Source organism: Leopardus geoffroyi, chromosome C1, assembly GCF_018350155.1.
Source record: "Leopardus geoffroyi isolate Oge1 chromosome C1, O.geoffroyi_Oge1_pat1.0, whole genome shotgun sequence".
NCBI lineage: Eukaryota > Metazoa > Chordata > Mammalia > Carnivora > Felidae > Leopardus > Leopardus geoffroyi.
In genome coordinates, this window is record NC_059328.1 from 144,342,569 (window position 1) to 144,369,929 (window position 27,361).

Here is a 27,361-nt window from a genome sequence, read left to right on the forward strand (position 1 = left end):
GCTGTTACCCTTTGAAATTTGGTTAATCTCTTTGCCTTGCAACTCCAGCTCTCTTATGAGCTCAAGAAAAGTTATTATTTTGTAGATTATCTGGCCTTTTCTTACTGTTAGGGTAAGAGCAATATTCTCTGGTGGCTTTTGACTTTCAAAGTATTAGAAGCAAAACTGCATTTTTTTCACATATATTTTAACTCAACTTTTCAAGTGTTCCAAAGCAAGATGAGTTTTTTCCTTTACATTACTTAGTCGGCAATTACTGGAGCCAGAAATCTCAAATTAATGCTATCTTCAGTAGCATTTCCACACAAAAGTGAGTTGTTGCTATCACTGTTTTGTGAGCAATTGAAGCTCAACGGATTATGTGTAACAAGATTTCATTGTTTTAAATAAGGTGAAGTTCAAGTTTTTTCCTGCAAAAGGAACTCTGGCCACTGGCATTGTGGAGCTGGGATTGTGGTACCTTGTTCATTAGAGAATCTAGTCTCCTTCTGTTGTCCTATTCTACCATCTTGGCCATATGACTTCATCCTCAAGGGTTTTCCAGTGGTTTATCATGACTACTGGAGCACAGCTATCCGTTGTATTTGTATTCTATGCAGCAAGAATGGAAAAAAAAAATACTGCAATAGCAAAGGGGCATGCTACCAGCTGATTTAGCTTTCTTCAAGGAAATTCTGTGTAAACTCTACCCAATAGTTTCTACCTAAGCATCATTACTCTTTGTTGCAAAAGTAGCTGATGTGCATAGTATTTTTGCTGCACACACAATGGCTCTGAATATGTCCCTAGTAGGGGAGACGATGATAGCTATTTGGTGGGCTCTTAGCAATCTCACTCGCAATTAGAAGAGGGGCAAAATGCATTCTGGTAATCTAATTTCTGAAGCAGGATGATGTGCGTTAAAATGCACAGATTCTATCATAAAACAGAGATGTTGATCTCTGGGTTCTGATCTCAGCTCTGCAAATTGCTAGTTATGTGACCTTGAGCCAAGGTTCTTATCCTAACTTGTTCTACTTTCTCAGTTGTAAAGGGGTATGATAATTAGTATCTTAAAACATTTCGGTGAGGATAAAATATGATAATATATGCAAAGGGTCTGTCACATAGGAAAGGATCAATAAATAGTATGTTTTATATTACTCATCTTATATTAACATTAGATTCAGTTATTTAAGGGAGGACAGAGTTTATCCAAGCCTAATACTGATTGATAGGGCAGGAAGGCAATTTACCTTGTTTTTCTTGGATGAAGCTTTATCTTTTAGATGGGATTGAGAGTCTCCATTTCTACCCTTTAAATATATCATTTTTATGCTTTGAACCATAGTGAAATATTGCTCAAAATTTAGGTTTCTGATAGCAGCACTTTATGTAATGTCGAACCAAGAGACAGATAAGATGACTTCCAGTTTGAATTCTACTATTAAAAGTTATGAAACTTGTGAAAGTCATTCTAACCCTCTGGACATCAGTTTTGTCAGCTGACAAAGCAGTTAGGTAGCTGAACTGACCTCCACCACCTATGTGACAGCTTTAAAGCACCATGATTCTATGCAGTTCTCCTTGCCCCAGACATAGCCTCTTGTCAAAAGAAACATCCTAAAGATCATCAAATAAAATGATAAAGACTTAATTACTCGAATCAAAGTTGAATTTTTACAGGATCTGGCTTTGTTGTGAAGTTTTGCCAGTTCTGAAATGAAAAATAGGTAGTAACTGAACAACAACATGGTGTTGTATTTAGAAAACTGGCTTCCAGTTCTGGTTGTGGAGATTGCTTGCTTAGAGAAAGTGTGTCACTTTGGGAAAGAGTCCGATGCTCGGCTGACTGAGCCACCCAGGTGCCCCAGACCTCTCTTTTTAACTTTATGTTACATTTTGCAAATCTATTTTTCTGTACACATTACGTTGTAGGATGTTATTGGTCTTAGACACTTCAGAAACCAGACTAGCAAGGCATATCTATGACTTTGTGCATGAAGTGTCTTCTTGAGATAAATTTCTGGATGTGATCTTTGTATCTGAGGCATTCCGCTTCGTTCCAGTGTGGCTGAAGCAAATAGCAAATCTTTTGCAGTGTGTGGCTATTAGTGCTGTCTGCTCTCCTCAATTTGCCCATCTGAATTGACAGTTAAAGCTCCTTTTCTATAAATAGCAAGTTATTAGTTAAAGCATGGTTGCCATATGGCCAAATAGTCTCTATTGTTAAAGTGATTAAATGCAGTAGCGATGCCCAGTCTTTAAGAAGATACTATGTTCCGTGATAAAAGCCTGGGGATTATTTTTATTCCCAAACTAAAATGTATCAAGCTTATATAGCTTCTGTTTCTATATGCGTATGTATATTTATTCATCTTGTCACTACTTTTTAAAACTCTCAAAAAATGCTGTATGTATATTAAAGTGTGCAAAGTGCACTAATATTAAGTATACAGATTGGTATATCTGTACTTTTTACATAGCTACACACTTGTGTTACTACTACCCAGACCAAGATATAGAACCAATCCCAAGAAGTTGCCCGTACTTCTCTCCCTGTCAATAACCTTTTGGTTTTTAATATTTAAAAAAAATTTTGTCTTTATGCTAATAAGCTTCCAAAAAGTAATTAAGTATTTTGAAGCACAGTTCCAATCTTATAAATTTGCTGGAAGTATTAACAATTATGATGACAAATAAAAACCTCTGTACAATGCTGAATAATGCAATAAACTATAATAATGATATTGTAAGTAATAAACTTCATTAGATGCTCACTGAAATCAAACAGAATTGCAAAGCGGAAACCTCATACAGTTCTATCCAAATCCCCCACCTGCGAACCAAAAAATAGAGCTGCCACACAGGCTGGTGAATGTTCTATTGGTCATGTTGCCAGGCAACCTCAGTCAGTACTGGAGACACCCAATTGAGCAGCAAAGACTCAGACTAGAAGGTATCTTGGAAACAGAAGGGTCCAGCTGAAGGAGAGGAAGGGAGGAGGGAGACAGAAAAATCAAGAGTGCCACTTGAACATTTATACATATTGGTCATGACCACAAACAATATTTTTCCTAGCAACATGCAGCTAGTTTAGAGTGAAATTCTTGGGGTTTCTACTTCCTTCGCTGTGTTTTCCTCCCTCGCTGTGTCTACAGGTATGAGTGCAAAGGTTTGGTAAGATGCATCATCATTAAGTCATTTTCAGCACATTCAAGCCATGCTGACTAAAAGTTCATTGAGATTTGAATCAGACAGTATTATATCTGATTTGGTCATGCTGAAAACAATCTCACTTTTAAATTGATATACTTTCTTTAAAAAAGATGGAAAATACAACGTGAAATCCTCACCACCTGGAATTATTCCTCTTCTTGGAAGGTAGAAGTAAAAAGGAAGAGCGAGGGAGGCGTGCCGAAGTCCTCTGGGAGGGCATCAGAGGAGGTGCTGCCAACCAAGGAGATGGGGCAAAAATCTGGGATGATGACCTCAGCTGAGCCCTCCACTCTGAGATGCAACTTTTATGTATTTTTCTGGAAATCTGTCTTCCATTCTCCACAGTTCTTTTTTTTTTAAGTTTATTTACTTTTGAGAGAGAGAGACAGAGAGAGCGCGAGTGGGGGAGGGTCAGAGAGAGAGGGAGACAGAATCTGAAGCAGGCTCCCGGCTCAGAGCAGTCAGCACAGAGCCCAACAGGGGGCTGGAACTCACAAACCCTGAGATCGTGACCTGAACTGAAGTCGGACACTTAAACAACTGAGCCACCCAGGCTCCCCCATTCTCCTCAGTTTTATATAAAAGCTTTTCTACTTTACTATGCTCTACTCTCCTTTCTTCTTTCTTAACTGCTGACATACAGGGAAAACAGCCTCTGTGAGCCAGGAAGCTCCTGCTAATTTACCACTACCCACACATTCTTTCATTCTTCCCTTCTGAAGCTTCTTCCTCTTTAAGCCAAAGCCTTCATGCATGTTCTGGATCTTGTACCTGTGTATGTTCTAAAAGCCCTAACTCAAAGAAGTATTTTCTTTCTTCTGCATCTTTAGCCTTCTTCCTCTCCCCTGATTTCCTGATTTCTTCCCATTGGCATTAGACATGTCAAAGGATCGTTCCCCTTATAAACAAACCTGCATCCCTGCACAAATCCTCCCTTTATTCCAAGTCCATTTTCACCTACCCGGGAACTCTTGTCTCTACTCATAGCTAGACGTTTCCCAGAATATGTATATTCTCAGTCTTAAACCTGCTCCACTCACCCCAGAACATACCAGGCACTTGCTTTTTCTGTTTGTCTGAAGTTGTTCTAAGGCCACAAAAATTAGTTCTGGGGGTGTCTAGAGAACATATGTTTTTGATCTCTTGGCATAACTTTGTACCATTGATCACTTCCTCTCTTTTAAAACAATCTTTCTGTTGGAATTTACAATGTTGTGTGCTCCTGTTTTTGTTTCTGTTTTTCTTTCTTCCCCGGATAGCCCTTGCCCATTCTTACCTGTGGGCTTACCTTTCTTTTAAATTGGTACTCTATAAGGTTCTTTGTGGCACCCTCTTTTTTCTTCCCCTTACACTCACACTCTCACTGAACACATTTGTCCAACTTCCATGGCTTTAGTTAACGCTGGTTTGCTGACTCCCCAGCTTTCCCTCCCCTGAAATTCGTTTCTTATACTCACCTGCCTTGGCAGCTCCACCTGTGTGTCCCGCAGGAGCCTCTGGATCATCAGTCTACCAGCAAATTTATGCATACTCCTATTTTTTTTATAGTAAACTTAATCTTTCAAAGTATAAAAAAAGTGATGAAATGCATAAAGAACAAAATAAAAATAAAATCAGTACTCTCTTTTAAAACTTTAAATATTTTTTTTACAGAAAAGTTGTCACATAATTGGATATTTCTCTACTTTGTACACAATTATTCTTACTCTCTACAGAAAGGCTGTTTCTTAACTTTTCATCTGGTGATGGGGTGATTGCAAGCACCAAAATCCTGCTTTTAACAGAATGGTAGTAAAAATGCCTCAGTGATTTAAGTTGAAAGCGGTGCATTGGTACATAGCTCTGACACTCGGTTATCGGGAATGTACAAATGTCTTTTTATTCAAAAATACAAAATAAATTATCCAGAAGCATGGACAATGACTGCAGTAAACCGTTATATTGTTGTCAACTGAAACCAGTTAACCGATGGTTATAGTGATTTTCTTAAATAACAGCGAGCCTTTTCTCCGGTCATTTCCTTCATCTGACTTTTCTGAAGTTATTGTTGAGAACCTCTGCCTTGAGTGCCCTCTCACAGTTCATTCATAATGGTAAAGCACTATTTTAGGAATTAGAACATGCCACCTCCCACACCACCTCCCCTTCCACCCATTCTGCCCATTCCAGGGTCCTTCACTTTAGGAATTCCGGTGACCACAACTTCCGCTGTAGTGAACTGAGAGGCCACCGCAGCAGCCTTCAGTAAAGCAATTTTAACAACCATAGTTGGATCAGCGATTCCTTTTTCAACCATATTCACAAAATCTCCATGCATAGCATTATAACCAACTTCTGAGGAACTTTTGCATAGTTTTCACAACTATCAATGGTCCTTCAACACCTGCATTTTCAGAAATGGTCATTGCAGGAATTTTGAGTATTCTCTTAATAATGTCTGTACCAATTTTCTGATCTTCATTAGCTGGAGTTATGGAATCCAAGGCTGGAATGCACTGAAGCAGGGCACAACCCTCTCCCAGAACAGTGCCTTCTTCAACAGCAGCTCGTGTAGCATTGAGGGCATCTGTAATTCCTTCTTTCCACTCACTTCAACATCATTTGTCTCACCAAACTTCAGCACACCTGCTCCATCTGAGAGTTTTGTCAGATATTCACTCAGTTCTTCCTTTTCATATTCACTAGTTGTGCTATCTAACTGCTCAGTGATTTCTTGAATACGTTTTTTATTGTGAGCCTTGTCATCTTTCGTCATGATGACCTCTCCTAATTTTACTAAGTTGTGAGGATGAACATCTTTAAGATTTAGAGGCAATCCTTCTTCTCCCAACACTGCACCATCAGTAGTAACAGCCACATCTTTAAGCTGGTTCTTTCTATTGTCACCAAAACCTGAAACTTTGACTTGCTACAACCTGAAGACCAACTTTTAGCTTATTCAAAACCAGTATCCTCAGAGCTTCTCCATTAACATCTTCAGCATCTTATGACCAAAGGCTTATGATGAGCGTTGGCAATTTCAAGAGCAGGTACGATGGACTGAACGTTGGAAATTTTCTTTTTGCTCAATACAACATAGGCATCTTAGAATTTACATTTCTGGCCTTTTTATGTACTAACAAAGTTTAGAGAAATATAACCTCGATCAAACTTCATGCCTTCAGTAATTTCTAATTCATCCTTTAGTGTTTTTCTATCCGTTACTATAATGACACCCTTTCTTCCAAACCTTTTCATTGCATCAGAAACGATGTTGACAATTCCTTTGTCTCAATTTGCAGAAATCATAGCAATCTGAGCAATTTCTTCAGGGGTATTCACGGATTTAGACTGCTTCTTAGTTTAGCAATTGCAGCATTAACAGCTGACATGACACCTCTCCTGATTTCCATAGGATTAGCACCTTTGCTAATCTCCTCGAAGACTTCTTTGGCAATAGAGCGTGCCAGGACACTAGCAGCAGTAGTGCCACCTCCAGCCTCTTCAATTGTGTTATCGGCAAAATCCTGAACAAATTTAGCACCAGTATTTTTATATTTACCTTTTAAGTCAGTGGACTTTGCAACAGTCACACCATCTTTTTTTACTCTGGGATTTCCCCAACTCTGTTCAGTAATCACTGTTCTTCCCTTTGGCCCCACAGCAATGGCTACAACATCTGGTAAAAGGTCTACACCTTGAAGCATTAAGGCTTGGGCCTTCACACCAAATTTAAGTCTTTGGGATAGGCCTGAGTGAGATGAGGAGCCAGTGTTGTGGACACTGGCCTCATTTGGTGAAGGACTGTAATGGAAGCAGTTCTGCGGGGCAACAGCAAAGCCCGTGGGCCGTGAGGCAGGCCACTGGAAGTGAGTCAAGGCATCAATACTCTTAACAGTGGCGTTGGTCCCAGAAATCTTAATCTCGAACAGGTCTTTGATTTTATCTGGAATTGCTGTATTATAAGCTCAGTGAAGTAAGTTGTCCCGCATCTAGCAAAGGGTTGGAAGCATATAGGTACTTCACTTTGCCAAATGAGAGAAATAAATAGCTTCTATTTGAATAAATCTTAAATGCTTCTCTTTGAGTTGTACTAACAAATTATTTTGTTCATAATATCGATCACAATAATAGTGATAGCTAACATGTACTGATCAGTTACTGTGTCCCATTTCCTCTGATTCTCATTCTATGTACGTAACTTTACCATGCCCTTATAAGCAGGTATTGTTCTTATTGCCATTTTGTAAACCTGGGAACAACTGGGGTTAGCCTGGGCAAATTAATCTCTGCAGTATCTCCAAATGAAACGGTGGTGGAGGTGAGGACTTAAAGTCTGTGTAATACTCCTAACCATACTATATTGTGATGAAGTTTAGAGAAAAAGAAATAAAACAAAACACCCCAACACTTTATGTATTTCTGTCTCTTTGGTACAAATATTTATTGTTGTGATACCTGTGCTGTTATTTCAGCATCTCAGTACTCGCACTTGATTGGCCCATGACTATAAACACAGTCTTTCTTAGGTGTTAAAATTACCATTTTGGTTTCGTTTGAAATGAAGAAGGAACTGAGAATATACAGTCAGGCCTGGAATAAGAGAAAAGGAGTTTCTGTAAAATGGCAAGTGGAGATGATGGGGGAACTTTGGGGTAGCCAGGGGAGATGGTGTCATCTCCACAGAAAAGGAAGACAAGAACTGGAAAGTTGGGGAAAGAATGGAAGAAACATCTGATGATATATCCCGCAGAGCCGATTTCAAATTGAAGTGAAAATTCCTGGTTAGGTGATTTTTATAAGTTAAAAAAAAAAAAAGGAGGAGACTATGGAGAGGAAATGAGATGAGTGAAAAATGAATCTAAAAATATGGTGAAGAGAAATAAGATTTAAATATGATCAACGAGAAATATAATTAAATAAAATGAGAAGAGTGGGAATAACCAGGAATTAAAAATGGCGTAAAAAGATCCAATGCATCAGTAATAGGCTTCATTGATTCAGATTGCTGCCTTTGTAGGTATCTGCCAGAAATGTGGAGCAAAAAGAAAAATAAAATGTTGATTACTGTTCTGCGCTGGGGTGGAGCTCTGAATGAATGTGGGACATCTGAGCATCTTTATACTGATTGCATTTTTTTTTTTTTTTTTGCAGCAGAGGAATCATACTAGCATTTTCTTTCTCAGTTTGAACAATGTTTCATTCCGCAGAAATTAATAGATAAGACATGTCGTAATGGAGCACACTCACTGATTTGTTTGGATGTCAATCAGTGGTTAGAATGTATTTACTAGGATTATCAAAATCAAAAGAAAACATTATAACCATCCAGCCACATAAAGTATAATCTTCCCGTGGGCGAACCAGATGTTATTGATATTGAAGCATTATACTTTTGCTATTTGAGCTATAAAACTATAAAACCTTTGCAGAAAATTTATGAACTATTTGCTTTTAGAATTTGAACTTTGACTCACAAATAAACTGTAATAAGAAAAATTGTCCATTAATAACTCATTGTTTCTCACTGCAATATTGTAAACTACAAAAATCTTATTTCTAGAAAAGATATCTAACAATTGAGGCAAAATTAAGTAGGGTGGTAATCATTTCTCTCCTGCCCCCCACTGTTCTCCAGCCTCCCACCATATTCCACATAGCTCATTTCTGGTAAATAATTCTGAAAGAAAAAAATATTTCCAGAAGTTGATTTAATTGACAATGACTGGCACAAAGTGATAAATGGACATAGAGTTTTTGGTGACCTAGAGACTTAGTATTATTTAATTATTGCATTAAAATGAGAATTAAGGTCATTTACAATAGCATTTTTAGATTAGACATTTAAAAACAGACCATAGGATAGATTATATTTGTTGTACAGTACATCTTTTACATTTTTTTGTCTCAGTGGAAACAAATAATATGGGTGCTTGCTTTTAACAGGGAGTTTTTGCTCGTGGTAATTTGCTTTTTGAATCTAATCATTCTGTCATTAACTCAATAATGATTTTTTTCAGATTACAGGATACTATTGATGGAGACCATGTTTTTCTGTAGCAGCAATCACTGTAGTTCTCAGGCACTTTATTTAGTATGCCATTTTAATCTAAATCATATAGAAGGGAAGAGCCTTTTGGGGCTTAAGTAGGTATGTCTTTAATATATTAAAGTTTCCTTACATGAGCAACATAAAATCCATTCATGTTGTTTCTTCTTAGTTGAATTTGAGGAAATACAGGTTGCAACAGTGAGAGTGATTAGAAGTGAGTAGTCTTCTTCAGGAAACCACCAAAATCCTCAGAGGAGGACACAGGCAGCAACCTCTCTGACCTTGGCTGCAGCAACTTCTTACTAGGCACATCTTTAGAGGCAAGGGAAACAAAAGCAAAAATGAACGATTGGGACCTCATCAAGATAAAAAGCTTCTGCACAATGAAGCAAACAATCAACAAAACTGAAAGGTAGCCTAGGAATGGGAGCAGACATTTGCAAATGACATATCTGATAAAGGGTTAGTATCCAAAATCTATAAAAAATTTCTCAAACTCAACACCCCAAAAACAAAGAATCCAGTTATAAAAAGGGCAGAGGACATGTGTAGACACTTTTCTAGAGAAGACATACACATGGCTGACAGACATATGAAAAGATGCTCAATATCACTCATCATCAGGGAACTAAAAATCAAAACCATGATGAGATACCACCTCATTCCTACCAGAGTGGCTAAAATTAACAACACAGGAAACAGAAGGTGTTGGTGGGATGCGAGAAACCCTCTTGCACTGGTGTCCGGAATGCAAACTGGTGCAACCACTCTGGACAATAGTATGGAGTTTCCTCAGATAGTTAAAAATAGCACTACCCTACAATGCAATGATTTTACTACTAGGTATTTTCCCAAAGAATACAAAAATACAGATTTGAAAGGATACATGCACCCCAATGTTTACAGCAACACTGTCAACAATATGCAAACTATGGAAAGAGCCCAAATGTCCTTCAACTGATGAATTGATAAAGAATGTGTAGTATATGTACACATTGGAATATTAGCCATCACAAAGAATGAAATCTTACCACTTCCAATGATGTAGTTGTAGAGTGTATTATGCTAGGTGAAATAAGTCATAGAAAGGGAAATACCATTTGATTTCACTCAAATGTGGAATTTAAGAAAGAAAACAGATGAACATATGGGACAGAGAAAAAGAGAGAGGGAAACAAACCATGAAAGGCTCTGTAAGATAGAAAACATACTGAAGGTTGATGGAGGGATGTGGGTGGGAAATGGGCTAGATGGCTGATGGGTATTAAGGAGGGCACTTATGATGATGAGCACTGGGTATTGTACATAAGTGATTGACCACTGAATTCTACTCCTGAAACCAATATTCCACTGTATGTTAATTAACTAGAATTTAAATAAAAATTTGAAAAGAAAAAAAAAAAAGAAATGAGTAAATGAGTAGTCTTCCCCAATTTCAATCATTGCTTTTAAATACTGGTCCTGATGGTTTTGGGGAGGTATTTATTTGGAATAAAAACCACAAATGCAACCAAAAAAAAGATAGTTCCTGAGTCCTGCATGAGACTCAGGTTTGGAAAGTTAGCTAGTTTCTTGAAAGGAATGTAGAGTTTTAATAGAATTTTATGTGGGGGCTAACTTTTATCTTTCCAAAGTCACATAGATTCTGTAACAGTAGACAGTTTTGGAAACAAAAAAGAGAAATCTGGAAACAGAATGCTGAAATCAGGCTTAATTTTAATAGGGAGTTCCGCCCTCCTTTTCCTTCTCACTTACTGTCTTTCGTGAAATTCTTTTGACAGTCCTTTGGGTCTGTTCTCTTTATGTGTTACATTTCATCATAGCTCCGTGTGTGCTCATACACTCACGTATACGTATGCACAAATATCACATCACTAAGAATTTTATACTTTATCACTATTACGTGGTAATTTTCTTACTTTCAGGCAAAACATATATTTGCCATCATTCAGTTAATATATACTATTTCTGGATAATTTGAAAATTAGTAAAAATAATAGGAAGAATGAAAAAAAATCCACACATTCGCCTCTGTTCTTTCCAGTACTTTTATAAGAAAAAGGTAAAAAAAAAAGTTGTGATTATAAACAAGTGTGTATGTTAAATTGTTGAATTTTACAAGTATCATATAAGCGTTTTTCATGTTATTACAAAATTGCATAAGTTTCTAACAGCAGCATAATATTCTGTCAATTAGTATCTATTTTGAACTCCTTTTAATAAACAATGATGTGATACCATCTCCCTGTATAAAGCGTTTTCTCTTCTATAGGGCTTTTAAAGAGAGTTTTCCAGTAGAGAAATTATTGGTTCAAAGTATATGATTATTTTTAAGAAAATAGGTAATAGAGTTATACTTATTTCTAATAAACCACATTTTTCCCAAGAAGTTTCTATCATTTTACATTACCCACAAAGTAAAAAAGGACCCACTTCATCCCACCTTTGCTAATATATAATTTTGTCAAAACCAGTATTTACTTTTTATGTACAGTTCTCCAGTTAGCACAATCCTTAATTGAATTAATAGGTAGTTTTCCCTGAAGACAAGGAAAATGTTGCTTTGTTTTTGGTCTGCTTGTTCATTTGCTTGTACATTAATGGTAATCTCTGCCCAACTTTTATATCTTGAAAAAAGTTATATCTTTCCCTTTATCATGTGTTTTTGGCAAATTTCCCTAATTTATAATACTTCTATGTTTTCTGTTATTGGATTATATACTCCATTATATTAGATTCCTTTATATTGATTAACAAGTTACACTCTTTAGCAATTTGATAAGACAAGATTGCTTTGCTGATACGAATACAAATTTTCATTCTTTGGGTATCTACTAATTTTACTTTACTGTTAATTAATTGGAGACTAATTAATCAATATTCTGATTTTTAATTCTTTATTTATGTCTTCCCTCTAATTGCCTGTCTTTTAAAGCCTTTAATTTATGATTAATAACTTTGCCAGGAAGCTTGCAGGAAATAAAAAAAAAAACATAAACTGAAGTTGCAAATCAAAGTAATAACTAAGTATATGGTAGCTTTATTACAGCGGACTTTTCTTTTCCCTTGGAGTGGAGGACTGAATATTTTACCTGTTATTTTTGGAAAGAGTGGGCATTTCTTTCACATATCAATTATGCTTAAAAATTCACTATATTAAAATATTCAAGCAGGCAAATAAAATTTTATTTACATTTATATAGCTCTAAGGTAAAATTTCAGAAAGTTCTAACCAATTTTCTAGAGTTTTCCATGGTCAAATTTCTTTTCCTTTGTGCTGCTAGGGTCCTTTTGTGCCCTAGAGTTCTGGGCTTTTCTTTGACTCCCCCCCCTTTTTTTTTGTATCCCACTAATTGCCAGCTGGAGCAGAGTGATTCTGATATAGATTTAAAGATAATTTAATATTATTTTTCATTATATTCTACAAATAAATGCCTCTGTTTTGGAAAGAAAGCCTAGAGAAGAAATAGCCTCTGTATGCTTCCCATTTCAAATAAAGAACACTTGTAATTCATTCCTTACACCTTTGGTTATGAAGAATTGAAAAGCCTTAAGGCCAGCTAGGAAGCTGAGGTTAAGGTTTTCTAATGATTTGATATCTCAGTGGAAACATTTATTTTCTTTTTAATCATGTGATTTATGGCAAAAGATGGCCAGCTCACTGGCAGATGTCTGCTGGGAACTGTCTAAATGCTCTACTGTTGTCTTAAATCTCTAGGTTTTATATCCAGTTGAACATTTTGGATTTCTGTTTTTCCCTCTTGGTAACTATTAATGAACAAGGTTAAACTACTGGTATGCCATTTTATAAGATGAATACTGAGCTGTCATTAAATACCTGAAACAAATAAATGATGAACAATTTTTAGGTTGACGAATACACTTTTTAAAACTATTGAATTTCATTATCTTTTTGAAGGTCATATATACTTTTTACAAGCTTTCTTTATGAAGACTTAATTTCATTATGTTTTAATGATAATCTATTGCTTGTTAAGTCTCATTAACATATATTTTAGGCTTTGACATTTGTAACATTTTCATAAAATGTATATTCCTATACCCAATCATGACTAAAAAGACCAGTGTGTAACAGACTGTCTTAACAAGTGGCATCTGCCTTATAAATATTCTATATAGAGTTTCACTCTTCTTTCAATCTCTCTATGCTCAATAATTCCATTTTTTTTTTGCTGCATTGTCTCACATTAATAATTGCATACAATAACTACATTAAAAAGAGTTTCACATATTGGAATCATTCCTAATGTTTCACATATCTCCGTTCTTATCTCTACTCCAATAGTCTTCTGTGACTCCCCTACTGGGTCCCAAACCAGAAGGCAAGGCTTAGGTCTTTCTATATCTTTTATCTTTCATGCCAAGCACATTGATGGCATCTGTGTAGGCACTCAATTGTAACTGTAGGATAAATTAAAGAAATACTTAAATTTTTCTAACTAGGTTAATAGTTTTATGCTGAAAGTAATACATGCTTATATTAAAATTCAAACCTACAAAAGACTATAAATCAGTTCTACTCTTGAGAAATTATCGAGGTTTAGGTGACAAATGAAATAGCAGTCAGACTGCCAGCCACAAGATCTGGTTCACTCGAGCAGGCCATGTGATTATTTTGCCAGGCTCTGAGGCTGGATTGAGGTGACAGGGAGAACGTGAACTGTCCCCACCCCTTTCCTCCATCTCTTGGAATGCAATCTGTTTTCTCCCCAGGTGTCAAGGTTGTTAATCTCCCTTGAAAACCATGAAATTTGGTGTGTCTTAGCTCAATAAATATAGCTGCATCTCTGTTTTCAATTATCTCCTACTCTGATCCAGACCTTTCATATGGAAGAGTTAAATGTAAAAAGGAAGAAGATGTTTTTACAAAATTACAGATTCCCTTCATGTTGGCTCACATGCGCCACTGTAGGGGCATTCAGTTAGCAGTATACACAACCAAGAGCTTCTTGCCCTGTGCTCTGGCACCATGTTGATCAAGAGGAAGATGACCCAGAATTAAATTTGAATACTCTAGTCCCTTTCTGTCTGGGCTGTTACCTAAAGGTATATTAGTCAGGCTGGCTTGGGGTTCTTACTATGGCCAAAAAAAAAAAAAAAAAAAAAAAAAAAAAAGCGCCATGGACTGGGTGGAATCCCGTATTTTCAGAATGGTTTTACGGAATTTCCTACCCCTTTCATTAGTAGGTGGTCAATAAAAGACCCCTTTTTGGGGAAAGGCCAAATTTAGTAAGCCAACTGCCTTGCTCAGGTGGGTGGACCGGGAGTTGATTAGAAGGTTGGTTAGGTATCTTTTTTTCAGTCATTTTTTGAGGACGTCATTGCAACAGTCAGCAAAAAACTTTGAATGGTAGGAAGTGTAGAAAATCCATCTGATACCATGATTATCATTCCATTGTTGGGTGGCCTTTGTGACAAAAGACATACCATTGTCAGACTGCAGATGGCCTGAAAATAAGAAAACATGACCCAGTTTAGTTTTGTGGGCCACAGTGGTGTGGCCATAGGTGGCTGAATGGACTAAGACAGCAACACTGTAACCTGAGACCAGGTAGGGCTGTGACTTGGGAAGGTTGGTAACTTAGGTGTCTGTACCAAACACCGCCATATTCAAACAGAGCTGTTCAGAATGGATAACTCTACATAGACAGAAATTAGATTAGTGGTTGCCTAGGGCTAGAGTCCATGAGAACATTAGGAGATTATAGCAAAGGGGAACTGTTTTCTTTTGGAGTAACAGAAGTGTTCTAAAATTGTGCATAGCTCTGTGACTGTACTACAAGCCATTGCATTGTACACTTTAAATTGGTGAATTATATTGTCTATATGCTCTATCTCAATAAAGCTGTATTTTTAAAAGGGAGTTAGGAGTGGTGGCTTGGTGGCAACAGTGGAATTGGTAAGAAGTGAGTCAAATCTGAAAGCAGAGCCAATGGAATTTGCTGCATGATCAAATAAGAAATTAAAAAAAAAGAAAAGAGAGTTCCACGGGAAACAAGTGTTGTCAAGGATTTGGAGAAAGGGGAACCCTCTTATACCGTTGGTGGGATTGCAAACTGGTGCAGCCACTCTGGAAAGCAGTATGGTGGTTCCTCAAAAAGTTAAAAATAGTACTACCCTACAATCCAGCAATTAATCTACTAGGTATTTACCCAAAGGATACAAAAATACTAATTTGAAGGGATACATTCACCTCAATGTTTGTAGCAGCATTATCAACATTAGCCAAGTTATGGAAAGAGTGATGATTGGGTAAAAAGTTGTGGTATGTGTACAAATCTTGCCATTTGTAATGATGTGGATGGAGCTACAGAGTATTATGCTAAGCAAAATAAATCAGAGAAAGACAAATACTGTATGATTTCATTCATATGTGGAATTTAAGAAAGAAAACAAATGAACATAAGGGGAAATAAAAGAGGCAAACCAAGAAGCAGACTTTTTTAACGTTTATTTATTTTTGAGACAGAGAGAGGCAGAGCATGAACGGGGGAGGGTCAGAGAGAGAGGGAGACACAGAATCGGAAGCAGGCTCCAGGCTCTGGGCCATCATCAGCCCAGAGCCCGACGCGGGGCTCGAACTCACGGACCGCGAGATCGTGACCTGAGCCGAAGTCGGACGCTCAACCGACTGAGCCACCCAGGCGCCCCAAGCAGACTTTTAACTATAGAGAACAAACTGATGGTTACTGAAGGGGACATGGGCAGGGGATGGGTTAAACAGGTGATGGATGTTAAGGCGGGCACTTGTGATCAGCACTGGGTATTGTATGCAAGTGATGAATCATTAAATTCTACACCTGGACATAAAGAAGATTTACAAAAAAGAGCACAAGGTTTTTGACCACGCTATGTCAAATGCTGTTTAGGAGTTATGTAAAATGGTGCTTGAGGATTGACCATTGGATTTGACCATTACCCTGGCTGTATCAAATAAGGTTTGCATATAGTTGCAGGGGCTAAAGCCTTTTGGGTTTAAGAGAGAATAGGAGGTTAGGGATATGGGATGTATAGACAGTGATTATACATAATTCTTTCCAGAAGTTTTGCTTCAAAGGTAAGCAGGGTGCTGGAAGAATCACTGAAGAGGGATGTGGGGTCAAATTAGTTTAAGAGTATTATTCATGTAGCATCTTCGTATTGGTAACATTGACTTATTAAAGAAGAAAAAACGATGCAGAAGAGACAAGTGCAATCAGTGAAACCCTATGTGAGAGCAGAGGGTGTTGCCCTCCTAAAAGGACAGTCATCTGTTCTAGCCCTGGGACTTGCAGATTTAGGGTTGGCAGTAAATAGGAACAAGAAAATTTATAAATTCAACATGGCAGTAGGCAAAATACCCTTCTTATTGTTTATATCTTCTCTGCTAAGTGTAGAAGTGTAATGATAAGCTAAGAGGAAAAAGTGCAGAGATGGCCGTCTGAGGAAGGCAAGCAAGGTGGAGATTGATTTGAGTAGGAACTGTTGCAGGATTGCAGCAAAGCACAGAGAGTCTCCTTGTAGTGTGACGTGAATTTATAGAGTTAAAATGAGAACAGGCAGCATATTCTGAGGAGGTTCTTTCTGGTGATGTTCGTCTATTTGCGTGTTAGGAGTGGAATAGGGAAGAGTTGGATTTTTAACCTGGGTATTATTGATAAGGCTGCCATAACAAAGTATTACAGATTGGGTTGCTTACACACAGAAATTTATTCTCTCACAGATTGTAGAAGTCCAAAATCAGTGTGTTAGCAGATCTGATTTCATTCTGAGGTCTTTCTCTGTGGCATATAGGTGGCTGCCTTCTCTGTCTTCACATGGTCTCTCCTCTGTGTCCTAATCGCCTCTTCTTGTAAGGATGATTTGGATTAGGGACAATGCATATGACCTCATTTTACCTTAATTACCTTTTAAAAGACTGTATATCCAAATACAGTCACATTCTAAAATCTTGGAGATTAGGACTTCACATACAAATTCTGGCTTGGCAAAATTCAGCCCATAACAACCAGTGCTGGAGTTTTAAAAACGTAAAAATATTTGAGGGAGAATGGGGGTATATAAGAGATATGAATTATTGTTCTCATATAACTTACTATTTAATAAGGAGGGACAGACAATAAACAATTTTAAAAACTAATTTTTTTATATATGTTTGGGGGTAAGAGGTACAAACGAGAAAGATTAAATGAGTTAAGAAATCCAGAGTGACTAAGTTGTGTGTGTTATTTTAAATGGGTTGATAGGAAAGCTCACCAAGATTTGACATTTGAGCAGGGGGAAGTAAGATCTGAAGGAAATAAGAGCAGGCAGCCATGACCAACCACATCAGTGAACAGAGAAAATAGCATATGCATACGCCCAGAGGCAAGGTATTTGTAAGGAACAGCCTGAGACCCAAGTCACTACCATAGAGAAAACAATGGTAGGAAAGGGGTCAGAAAAGTATTAATCAGGGAATCAAATGATTGGTACATAAACATTTTGTTTTGCCTTAAAAATATATATGTAATTTACACAGAATGAAATGCACGAATCTCAAGTGTAGAGTTCAACGAGTTTTGACAATTGCAAAATCCTGTGTAATTCATCTCCGTCAGAAACTCTTCTAAATAGGGGCGCCTGGGTGGTGCAGTCGGTTCAGCGTCCGACTTCAGCCAGGTCACGATCTCGCGGTCCGGGAGTTCGAGCCCCGCGTCAGGCTCTGGGCTGATGGCTCAGAGCCTGGAGCCTGTTTCCGATTCTGTGTCTCCCTCTCTCTCTGACCCTCCCCTGTTCATGCTCTGTCTCTCTCTGTCCCAAAAATAAATAAACGTTGAAGAAATATTAAAAAAAAAAAAAGAAAAAAAAAAGAAACTCTTCTAAATATATTTTGGATTATTAAATTTAAAATATTGTAATTTGTAATACTCATAAATAGTAATATTAAATATATTTGTGATGTTCATCTTGTCCCCCGACACCCTGAATACACACAGAGTATATGCTACTTCTGGAAAGGTAGGCAGAGAATTCTTACTCTTTTTCTCATTCTCTTGATGATGTTCATGTTGATAATAATTTTACTGTTACTACTAATAATCGGTAATGTATATTGAGAACCTCCTAAGTTCCAGGCACTCTTATAAGAGTTTTGCATGTATTAATTAATTCAATACTCATCATAGGCTGTGAGGTAGCTATTATTGTTCATATTTTCTGAATAGAAAAACAGAGGCACAGAAGATTTAAATAACTTGAATTAAGCCATACAATTAGTGAGTGTTGGACTCAGATCCAACTCATGGCATTATAACTCTGCAATATATAATTTTAGATCTCATGCTAGGTTGCCTCCTAATAGTCAAATTTCATGTTATGAATATTCAAACTTTCCTTGGTTTAAATGCCAGTGAGGGCCTTTTGGTTTTGTTTTTTGTTTTTCTTTTTTTGCTTCTTTTCCATTTTTCCCCCATAGGCATTCATTTAACATTATCTTTGCTTCTTTGTCTCATGGTATATCTTCCAGTGTGGTATGATTTTTAGAGTGGATCCTTTGTTTAAGCTATGGGTAGATCCCTCTAGGTCATTTTAATTTTTAACCTTCCTTCATACAAAGATCGGTCTTCCTGTCAATCATACCTGTGGCTAATGCAGCACATTTTATTTTCAGTGCTTACACATTAGATTTATTAGTCTGTAAACCAGTTCTGCAAATTTGTCCAGTCATCAGCTCACAGAAGCTCCTGCATAGCTATTTAAAACATTTGAGGTACGTTGGTGCCTGAACCTTCTGGGAGCACTACCAGCAGTCTTACACTAGTTCCCAGGATGCTTTGGCAGCCTCACATATAGCCTCACAAAATAGAATGAATAAATTTGCACCTATTATGCAATTTTTACGAAATAAAACAAATGAGTACAGATAAAAATATGTCTAATAGCAACTAAACTAGACTCTCCATGGAAGTGATAAGCTCCGAATTTTAAAACGAAAAACTCTTTCTCCTTGTTTAAAAACATATTTACCAACTCCTAAGCTTTATCTAGATTGTTTTATATTTGAAATATGTTTTTGATAAAGATAGGAAGATGGTATATATCTTCAGACAAAAATCCTGTAACGCATCATAGAATATCTGATGGATATCATGATTGGTGGGCAAGAAGAAAAAGAAAGGCAATCTGACTAGCAAGATGGTACCTGATGGCTTTCTCTTAAAAGTATTCCCACCTAGAGAAGTACTTTTAAAGAGAGAAGGAACTGTGCTCAAAAGATACTGAAACAATTAGGAAAGGGGCTGTGTATTCAGATAGAAGAGCCTGTAGTTTATGCAAGTTAGTCATGCTCCACATTGGTTTGGCAAGACAGGGATATTGCAGAACTTGGATTTGGCTTCAGAAACTGAGAAGTGTTTGCAAATAAATAGAAGCTTACTGGAATAAAAACATAATACAGATGCTGATTCTCTTAAATAAACCTGGGCTACCAACTGTGCTTATGTTGGTTAGTGTTACTGTGTGTTTTGTACCATCCTTCTGCTCCCATCAGTTTTGTTCTCATGAAGAGTATTGGAATACAGTATATGAGATTACCATTATGCAAGTGCCAGCAGATATGGCTCAATGAATGATAAAATTTAGTGCATTTTCAAGGTGGAGGTAGGTGTTTTCAAAGTAGAGATAGAATTCGAAACTTGAAATATAAATGAAAAAAATCACACAACAACTTAGTTTTGTCAGTTAGAATAGTGGGATTAGACTTCTCTCAGTGCTAATGACTTGATATATAGCTCATTCAGGCTATGAAATTAGAATAATTTGAGTAAGGCTTGAAATGGCAATAAGATATGATTTTGACTTTCTATTACAGCTAAAATTTATATTAAATTCTGAATAACATTAACTGTTAGGCTCCTATTAGGAAATGTCTTATCTTAGACATTTTAATATTTAAAGTTAAGCGATTTCAGATTTTTTATTATAATATTCTTTATATTTTCTTTTAAAAATGTTCTCATTCTTTATCTTGCTTAAGCCTTTACAATATTTTGCGAGCTGAGTAGGACAGGAAATATGTTATAAATAAAGACAATGAAGCACAGAGAGGCAAAATCCTGACCCAAAGTCATCATTTCATTTTATTACAGAGTCAGGGATGGTGCTTTTATGCCTTTCATTATAGATCTTTATATAACATGTAAGATCTTTATGATAGGATCTTTTATTTTAAGATATTCCCATCTTAAATCTGGGGATGGCTATTTGGTAACCATCAGTGTTATATATACTTTTCTGTGGGACTTTTTTCTACAATAAACTGAAGAGAACTACTTCATCATAGGACCAAGAAACACAGAACATTTGACAGCTTGAATTGTTTCATACCTTGTATTCAGTAAAGCATGCATGCATAAAGTAACAGGAAATATGCGTCAGGGAATTCTTCACTTGTTACCAGGTTTGGAGGCTGAGTTCCAAAATTTAGTTATACACTTTACAGGAAAATGAAGTTGAAATGAAATAAAGTAAATAATTAGCATGACATTTGTTTCCAGAAAAATCATAAGCAAACAGATAAACCCCATATATCATATATTCTGTAGACTTGCACATTTTATACCTTTTTAAAAAAATATGCTGCATAAATGTAAATTTAATGTAGACAGTGAAGATAGACTCTGTTATGTTTTCAGCTGTCACTTTATGTAAATTTTGAATTCCTTGCTAGTCTGGATACGTTGTTACAGGCAGTAGCCTTTGTATTGCTTTATGATGCAAAGTCAGCTGCTATTAATTTAAAGAGCATTTGCCTCAGCAAATTGCACTTTGATGTTTTTGAGACAGATATTTATGAAGTATTCTGAGTACCTTTGCATTTTGTAGCTGTTCTTCTCAAATATCTTTCAAAATTGTATTACTTATTCACCTCAAAAATTTTAAACTTCAGTTGATATTAAGTGTAGCAAATGGCATGAACATATCTTTGGCCTGTTATATTTATGGTACATGACTTAACTGTCAATTTATTGTAAATGAATTAACCAGGTAATTATTGCTTTTTATAGTGTCAATAAAACAAATATGTTTGTGGTATTAATTCTACATTTATTTAGAATACCTCTCAATAGGTAATTGTGCACATATCTGTATGCCTTTTAGAATTTGTGCTTTGGTTATCTGAAGTCACTTTAAACTAATATGTTGTCTCCCCTCTCATAATTTTTTGAATGTATGCTATCCATTCCAAATTACACATTTGTTGTGGATACTTTCTATGCAGACCAGATGGAGTTTTTAAGGTTAAGTAACTGATGAGTTATTTTGTGCAATGGTCCTTTTTGAGAATTTGAGACTTTATTTTGTTTTATACGTTAATAATTATCTGTCTTGCAAGATGCTTAACAAGCATTATTGTGGCTAGTCCTCATAGCACATCTTAGGTTTGGCATTGTTATTCTCATTGTATAGTTGAGAAAACAGGCTTTTTAAAAAAGGGTCCTGCAGATAGGAGGTGAATAGACACAGGCCTATCTGTGTGTAAAGTCTAGTTCTTAGTTACTCTAATTTATTGTATCCCGGGATGATTTCTGTTTCGGCAGTTATTAGCTCCTCAAAAGTGCTGAATCAGGGTAAATTCAAGGATGCTCTATTTGATAACCTACTGCTCTACAGAATATCATCATAGGGCTTTTTAAGAAAAGAGTACAACCTGAAAAAATCAAATAGTTGTCAAGTGCCCAGCAGAGTAGTGACAGATCTAGGATTAGCTGGTAGCGTTTTAGCCACCTGGTTTGCTTACAGTTCTCACTTATTTCGGCTTTTCATTCTGAATTTGAAGGTCAAGTGCTTATAAATATGGGAACATTAAATACATCATGTATTTCATGTTTTATCCCCTTCATACTAAAAAAACCTATGCAATAATGACATTTCTTTTCCTTCTTTTTTAATATAGTGGGATGCATCCTGCTTTTTTCCTGGAGTTCACCCCTGTGGCTTGGATTTATCACTGTATCATCTGTCTTCGATCTATGTGTTAACTAGAAATCAAGGGAAGACATGAGGAGGTTTGTTTACTGCAAGGTGGTTCTAGCCACTTCACTGATGTGGGTTCTCGTTGATGTCTTCCTACTCCTGTACTTCAGTGAATGTAACAAATGCGATGACAAGAAGGAGAGGTCCCTGCTACCTGCACTCAGGGGTAAGTGCTTACGAAGCAAATGTTGCTTACAGAGATGACAGCTCTGGTGACTCTTGACAAAACGTGAAACTTTGAAGTAGGGATTTTTTTTCAGCTCTTGCGTTAGCAGAGCATTTTGACAGAACTATTAATGTACATTTAACCGGGGGAAAGTTACTTCCTTCTCTCAGCCTCAGGTCCTGTTGGGAGAAATGAGAAGAGTTAGGTAACCTCTAAGGTACCTTCCAATTTCATAATTCCAGTTTTCTGTGACTGTATGGAAAGAATAACTTAGTGAACATTCAATTGGACAGAATTTAAAATTTAGGCCTCCAGAAGCAAAAACCCTTGGAGGCTAAGCACCTAACATACAGGGGGACAACTACTTAAGTAAGATGGTGGGGGTTGTAGCAAAATGCAAGGACACATGACACCCAGACTTCCAGAAGCAATAAACAGATGAACAAACAAACAAACAACTTTTAAACAAAACACATGTTGATGGCCAGATTCAGATTCAACAACCAGATTATTGCCTTGTGTTAAGTGCAAAAGGTAATGTCAGGTACAGGATAACATCACTTTAACTCAGTATTTCCCTCTTTAGGGATCGGTTTCATTGACAGGATAAGAGTGAATGATAAAGAAACGTAAAGATTTTTATACATGGTGGTTTATTAAGTCAAGTCGTAGGGATTCATTTTCTGCAGTTTATTAGTGCAGAATAAACTGCAGTTTATTATTTATTACAAAAAGTAAGCCTTCAGTTGCATTTGAAATGTTTGTGCCTTTTGGGGCACCTGGGTGGCTCAGTCGGTTAAGCATCCAACTTTCATTTAGGTCATGATCTCGCGGTTCATGAGTTTGAGTCCCTCATTTGGCTTTGCACTGACAGCTCAGAGCCTGGAGCCTGCTTCAGATTCTGTGTGTCTCTCTCTCTCTCTCTGTCCCTCCCCTGCTCTCATTCTGTCTCTCTCTCTCCTTCAAAAATAAATAAAACATTAAAAAAATTAAAAACATTAAATGTTTGTACCTTTTGGAAAAGTAAATCTAAATGACTGGCTTGAGATTTGCATTTATTTGCAAAAAGCAGATACAGTCTGCTTTTAATGTTACAGATATTTTTGAGGTCATCTATGAATTAAAAATATGTTAATAAGCAACTGTTGGTTATATGAGGCTTGGGAAACACAGAAGAGCATTTCCAAAAATTAGTTTTTGTGAAAAAGTATTTTGGACATTTTTTTTTTTGTTTTTTTGCATCAGATTGTAGCAGTGATCTTACTCAATTGGAGGTATTCTGATGATCTTCCTCTTTGTGAAATGAGTTTCTTTCAGTGTAGTTTTTGCCTAGCACAAAAAATTGAAAGTACCTTGGAAGTGACTGAGCCTCGACCCATTTAGGTAGTTTATATGCATATTTTATGCCTTTATACTAGAATTATTCAAAGAGGAGAACTTTATGAGTCTATCGGTTTTTGATAAATGAACATGAGGATTGATATGCTGATCTTTGGTTAAAATCCCAGAAAAAAATCCTCCTTCTCTGCTTCTTTGTTAACTCAGTTGAGCTGCTGCTTGGCTGAAAGTGGAAATGTGGTTTGTTGGATCTCATCAGTTTGGAATGATCACTTTGTCATTTGTTGAATAGAGACTTCTAGATTGGTCACAAAAAAAAAATGTCATAATCTGATTCAGCAAAACTATGACAGCTTATTCTGCAAGTACCAAAAAATACAGCTTTGCTGATTTAAGTCCTTAATGCTCAGTCTTAAATCTCAAAATGTGAAATTTAATGACGCAAGGCAAAAATAGTAATTTTTCCTTATACTTAAGTTGTAAAATTAAACTATATTCTCCTTATTTTTAAGACTTCGTTAATGCTGTACATTAATATTTGTCTTGAATAAATGGGACTAAACTATAGGGTTTTAATTTTATTTTCTAATGTTACTTATTATTTCAGAATATTGCTCTATATAGGAATTTCTCCACATATTTAAAATAGTAACTTATTTACAGGCAGATGATGCTGTGCAAAGCGTATGTGCCTCAAAATTTCATGTCCTGCACATGTTAGAAACAGTCTTTTTGACTTAAAAAAGTGTTGATCCTTTTGGACTTAGGTGTCTCCATTATTTAAAAAACAAGGTTTTGTACTAGGTGATTTCTCAGATCCCTTTTAGTGCTAAATTTTAAACTGGTTTAAAGTACCCGACACTGGCATACACTATGAATTCATTTTTAAGATACACGTATTAATTTATTTATCAATTCATCAATTATTTAAGTGCCTATTGGGTCAACATTTTGTACACCTTAAACTTATATAATGTTCTATGTCAATTATATCAAAAAAAAAAGAAAAGAAGGGAAAAGCCCAGTGATGGACAAAGGAAGACAAATTTCAAGCACCAGGACTTCTGAGTTCACAGTTAGTACAGATTGCCACATAGTTAAACCCAGATTTTGTTCATCAACCTGGCCCTTGTCTCCTCCCCCTTGATCCAGTTGTATGACTTTGGCAAATCCCTTGGCAAAATCTTAATGTTTTCACTTCAGATCAGAACCTGAGAGATAGTAATTCTGCTTCACAGGGTTGCCTTGAGAATTAAATAGGATAATGTGCATAAACCATACAGTGAAGTATTGGTTCATGATAACCCTTTATCAATTATCTGCTAAATGTTGTGAAGGTGCATGAATAGTCTGGATGATGCTCCAGACAGACTTTGCTCTTCAAGGTGAGTCAGGTCCCCAGTGGGGCATGTGTGTGGGGGTAGTGGTTATTTTGGGAGTAGCCCCAAAGGAGGAAATCACTCAAATAAAATATTTGTTAAGTATCTACTAACTGCTAAGACCTGGTGGTATAAAGGAACTGAGGTTCCTACTATCTGGAACTTATAGTCAATAATAAAGTAAACATTTCTCTCTCCCTCTCTCTTAGTCTCTCTCTCTCCCTTTCTCTCTGTAAAAACATAATTTAGAAATGATTATGAAGCATAATGTGTGCAATGGACATTAGGATGAGGAAGAGGGATGCTCTCAGTAGAGAAAATGTGTCTAGATTCTTAGATAACATTTCACAGAGGCTGTGGCATTTAAGCTGAGTCTAAATTATGCAAGTAGGAAATAGCTAATTAGAGAAGAAGGTACTAAAATTTTTATGAAATAATAGAGATTACAGGATAATTCTGAATGAGATAATACAGAACTCTTATAAGATTAGTAAGACTGTAATATTGGTACAAGAGATCACAATGGGTAGACAAATTGCCTAATGGAATCGCATACACTCTAGAAGTAGACTTATGCATGTTTGGGCATTCAGAATGTGACAGGAGCACTGCAGATCAATGGGAGAGAGAAGGGCTTTTCAATAAATGGATCTGAAAATAAAATGGTAATTGATGTGGAAAGCATGAAATTGGATGCCTACCTCATGTCATAAACCAAGACAAACTTTGGCTTTATTAATGTCAACAATAAAACTAAAACTTTTAGCAGAAAAGTATTTAGACATAAGACTTTGAATTAAGGGAGAATTCTAAAAATACTAAACAAATAACATTGACCATAAAGGAAATAATTGATAGATTTAACTATATTAAAATTGAGAAAGTTGTTTTATTCAAATATGCCTTAAAAGAGAAGTTACAAACTGTAAATGTTAAAAGAGCATGCAACTGAGAAATTAAGTGTATGTATGTATATACAGATGTGTATATGTGTGTGTATATACATGTATATATATACATGCATATATATATATGTATATATATCCTATTAATAAGAAAAGTACAAGTAACCCAATAAGAAAAAAAATAGGCAACAGCCATGAAGAGACACTGCTTAGAAAGGGAACACATATAGCAGAAAAAACTTATGAAGAAATATTTAACATCAACTGTGATCAGGGAAACACAGACCGAGGCTACAACGACATATTATATCTATTCAGTTGGCAAAAATCAAAAAGGTTGATAATACCAATTGTTAGAGGTTATGCATCTCCACATTTTTTATAACTTTAGATAAGTTTATTTCTGAAATCTGAACATTGATATGTAACCCATGAATTATTATCATATACTTAAGAAAATTTCTTCCACATAGAGAAATATCTCATAGTACTCCTGTTCATAGTAGTAAAAGCTGAGAATAACCCATGGACGCATCAATGGGAAAGCTGATGAATGAATTGTGATATATTAATGCAAGAGAATAGTACATATATTTTACAATGAATCTATGAATGAATTTTGATAATACAGTAGTAAGTTTTATCCCTCAAAAATGATAAACAACATGGTACAGTTTGAAAAGCTGTAAAAATTTTTAAAAATTGCATTTTAAGAATATGTAGAAATGCAACAAGACTGTATAAAGCGAGCAAGTTTAATTATGATAATAGGATTTAGGATGTTTATTGTCACGTGTTGGATGAGACAGGGTCATGAGATGGGGATGAACATTTTGACTGAATGTGGGGCATTAGTAGTGCCCTAGATTTGTTTTTGATGGGGGTTTAATGTGTTTGTTACAGTATATGGATAACAAATGAGTAAGAGCCAGTGAATGGATTTAAAAATTGGGAACTCAATGAATGGCTTTAAAAGAGAGCAGATATGATTTCCTTTATGTTATGGAAAGATCCGTATGGATTCAGTATGGATTCAATTGTGGAGAATGGATTGGAGAAGAAACAGTCTCATTAGGGAGGTTGGGTGCGAAGTTGTGGTAGTATTCCATCAATTTTGTGTAGGCAGTGATGCCTACTTAGAGCAGAGGAATGGTGGTGAGGTGTTACGGAAGTAGATAAAATGAAGAGGTATTTGAGATATGGGAGCTGGATGCATGACTGGCTCTGGCAGGTGTAGGATATGGGAGGGTCAAGGACAAGTCTTGGGTTTCTTGAGGGCATTGTTTGGCCCAGTTTCCTCAAAGGGAAAAATGTAGGAGGAGAGGAT

General features: G+C 36.3%; 1 protein-coding gene and 1 pseudogene across 4 annotated transcripts in view; one reads left to right on the top strand and one right to left on the bottom strand.

Annotated features, from left to right (window-relative positions):
• The window catches only part of GALNT13 (polypeptide N-acetylgalactosaminyltransferase 13), a 545,013-nt gene that overhangs the window by 48,299 nt on the left and 469,353 nt on the right, over nt 1-27,361 (top strand). For all 4 annotated transcript variants that reach the window (XM_045479868.1, XM_045479870.1, XM_045479867.1 and 1 more), the window contains exon 3: nt 22,167-22,412. In XM_045479868.1, coding sequence (XP_045335824.1) covers nt 22,271-22,412 — 142 coding nt within the window. In that variant the 5' untranslated portion in view covers nt 22,167-22,270. The remainder of the gene's footprint in view (nt 1-22,166; nt 22,413-27,361) is intronic.
• Nucleotides 5,040-14,858, bottom strand: LOC123596889 (annotated as a pseudogene).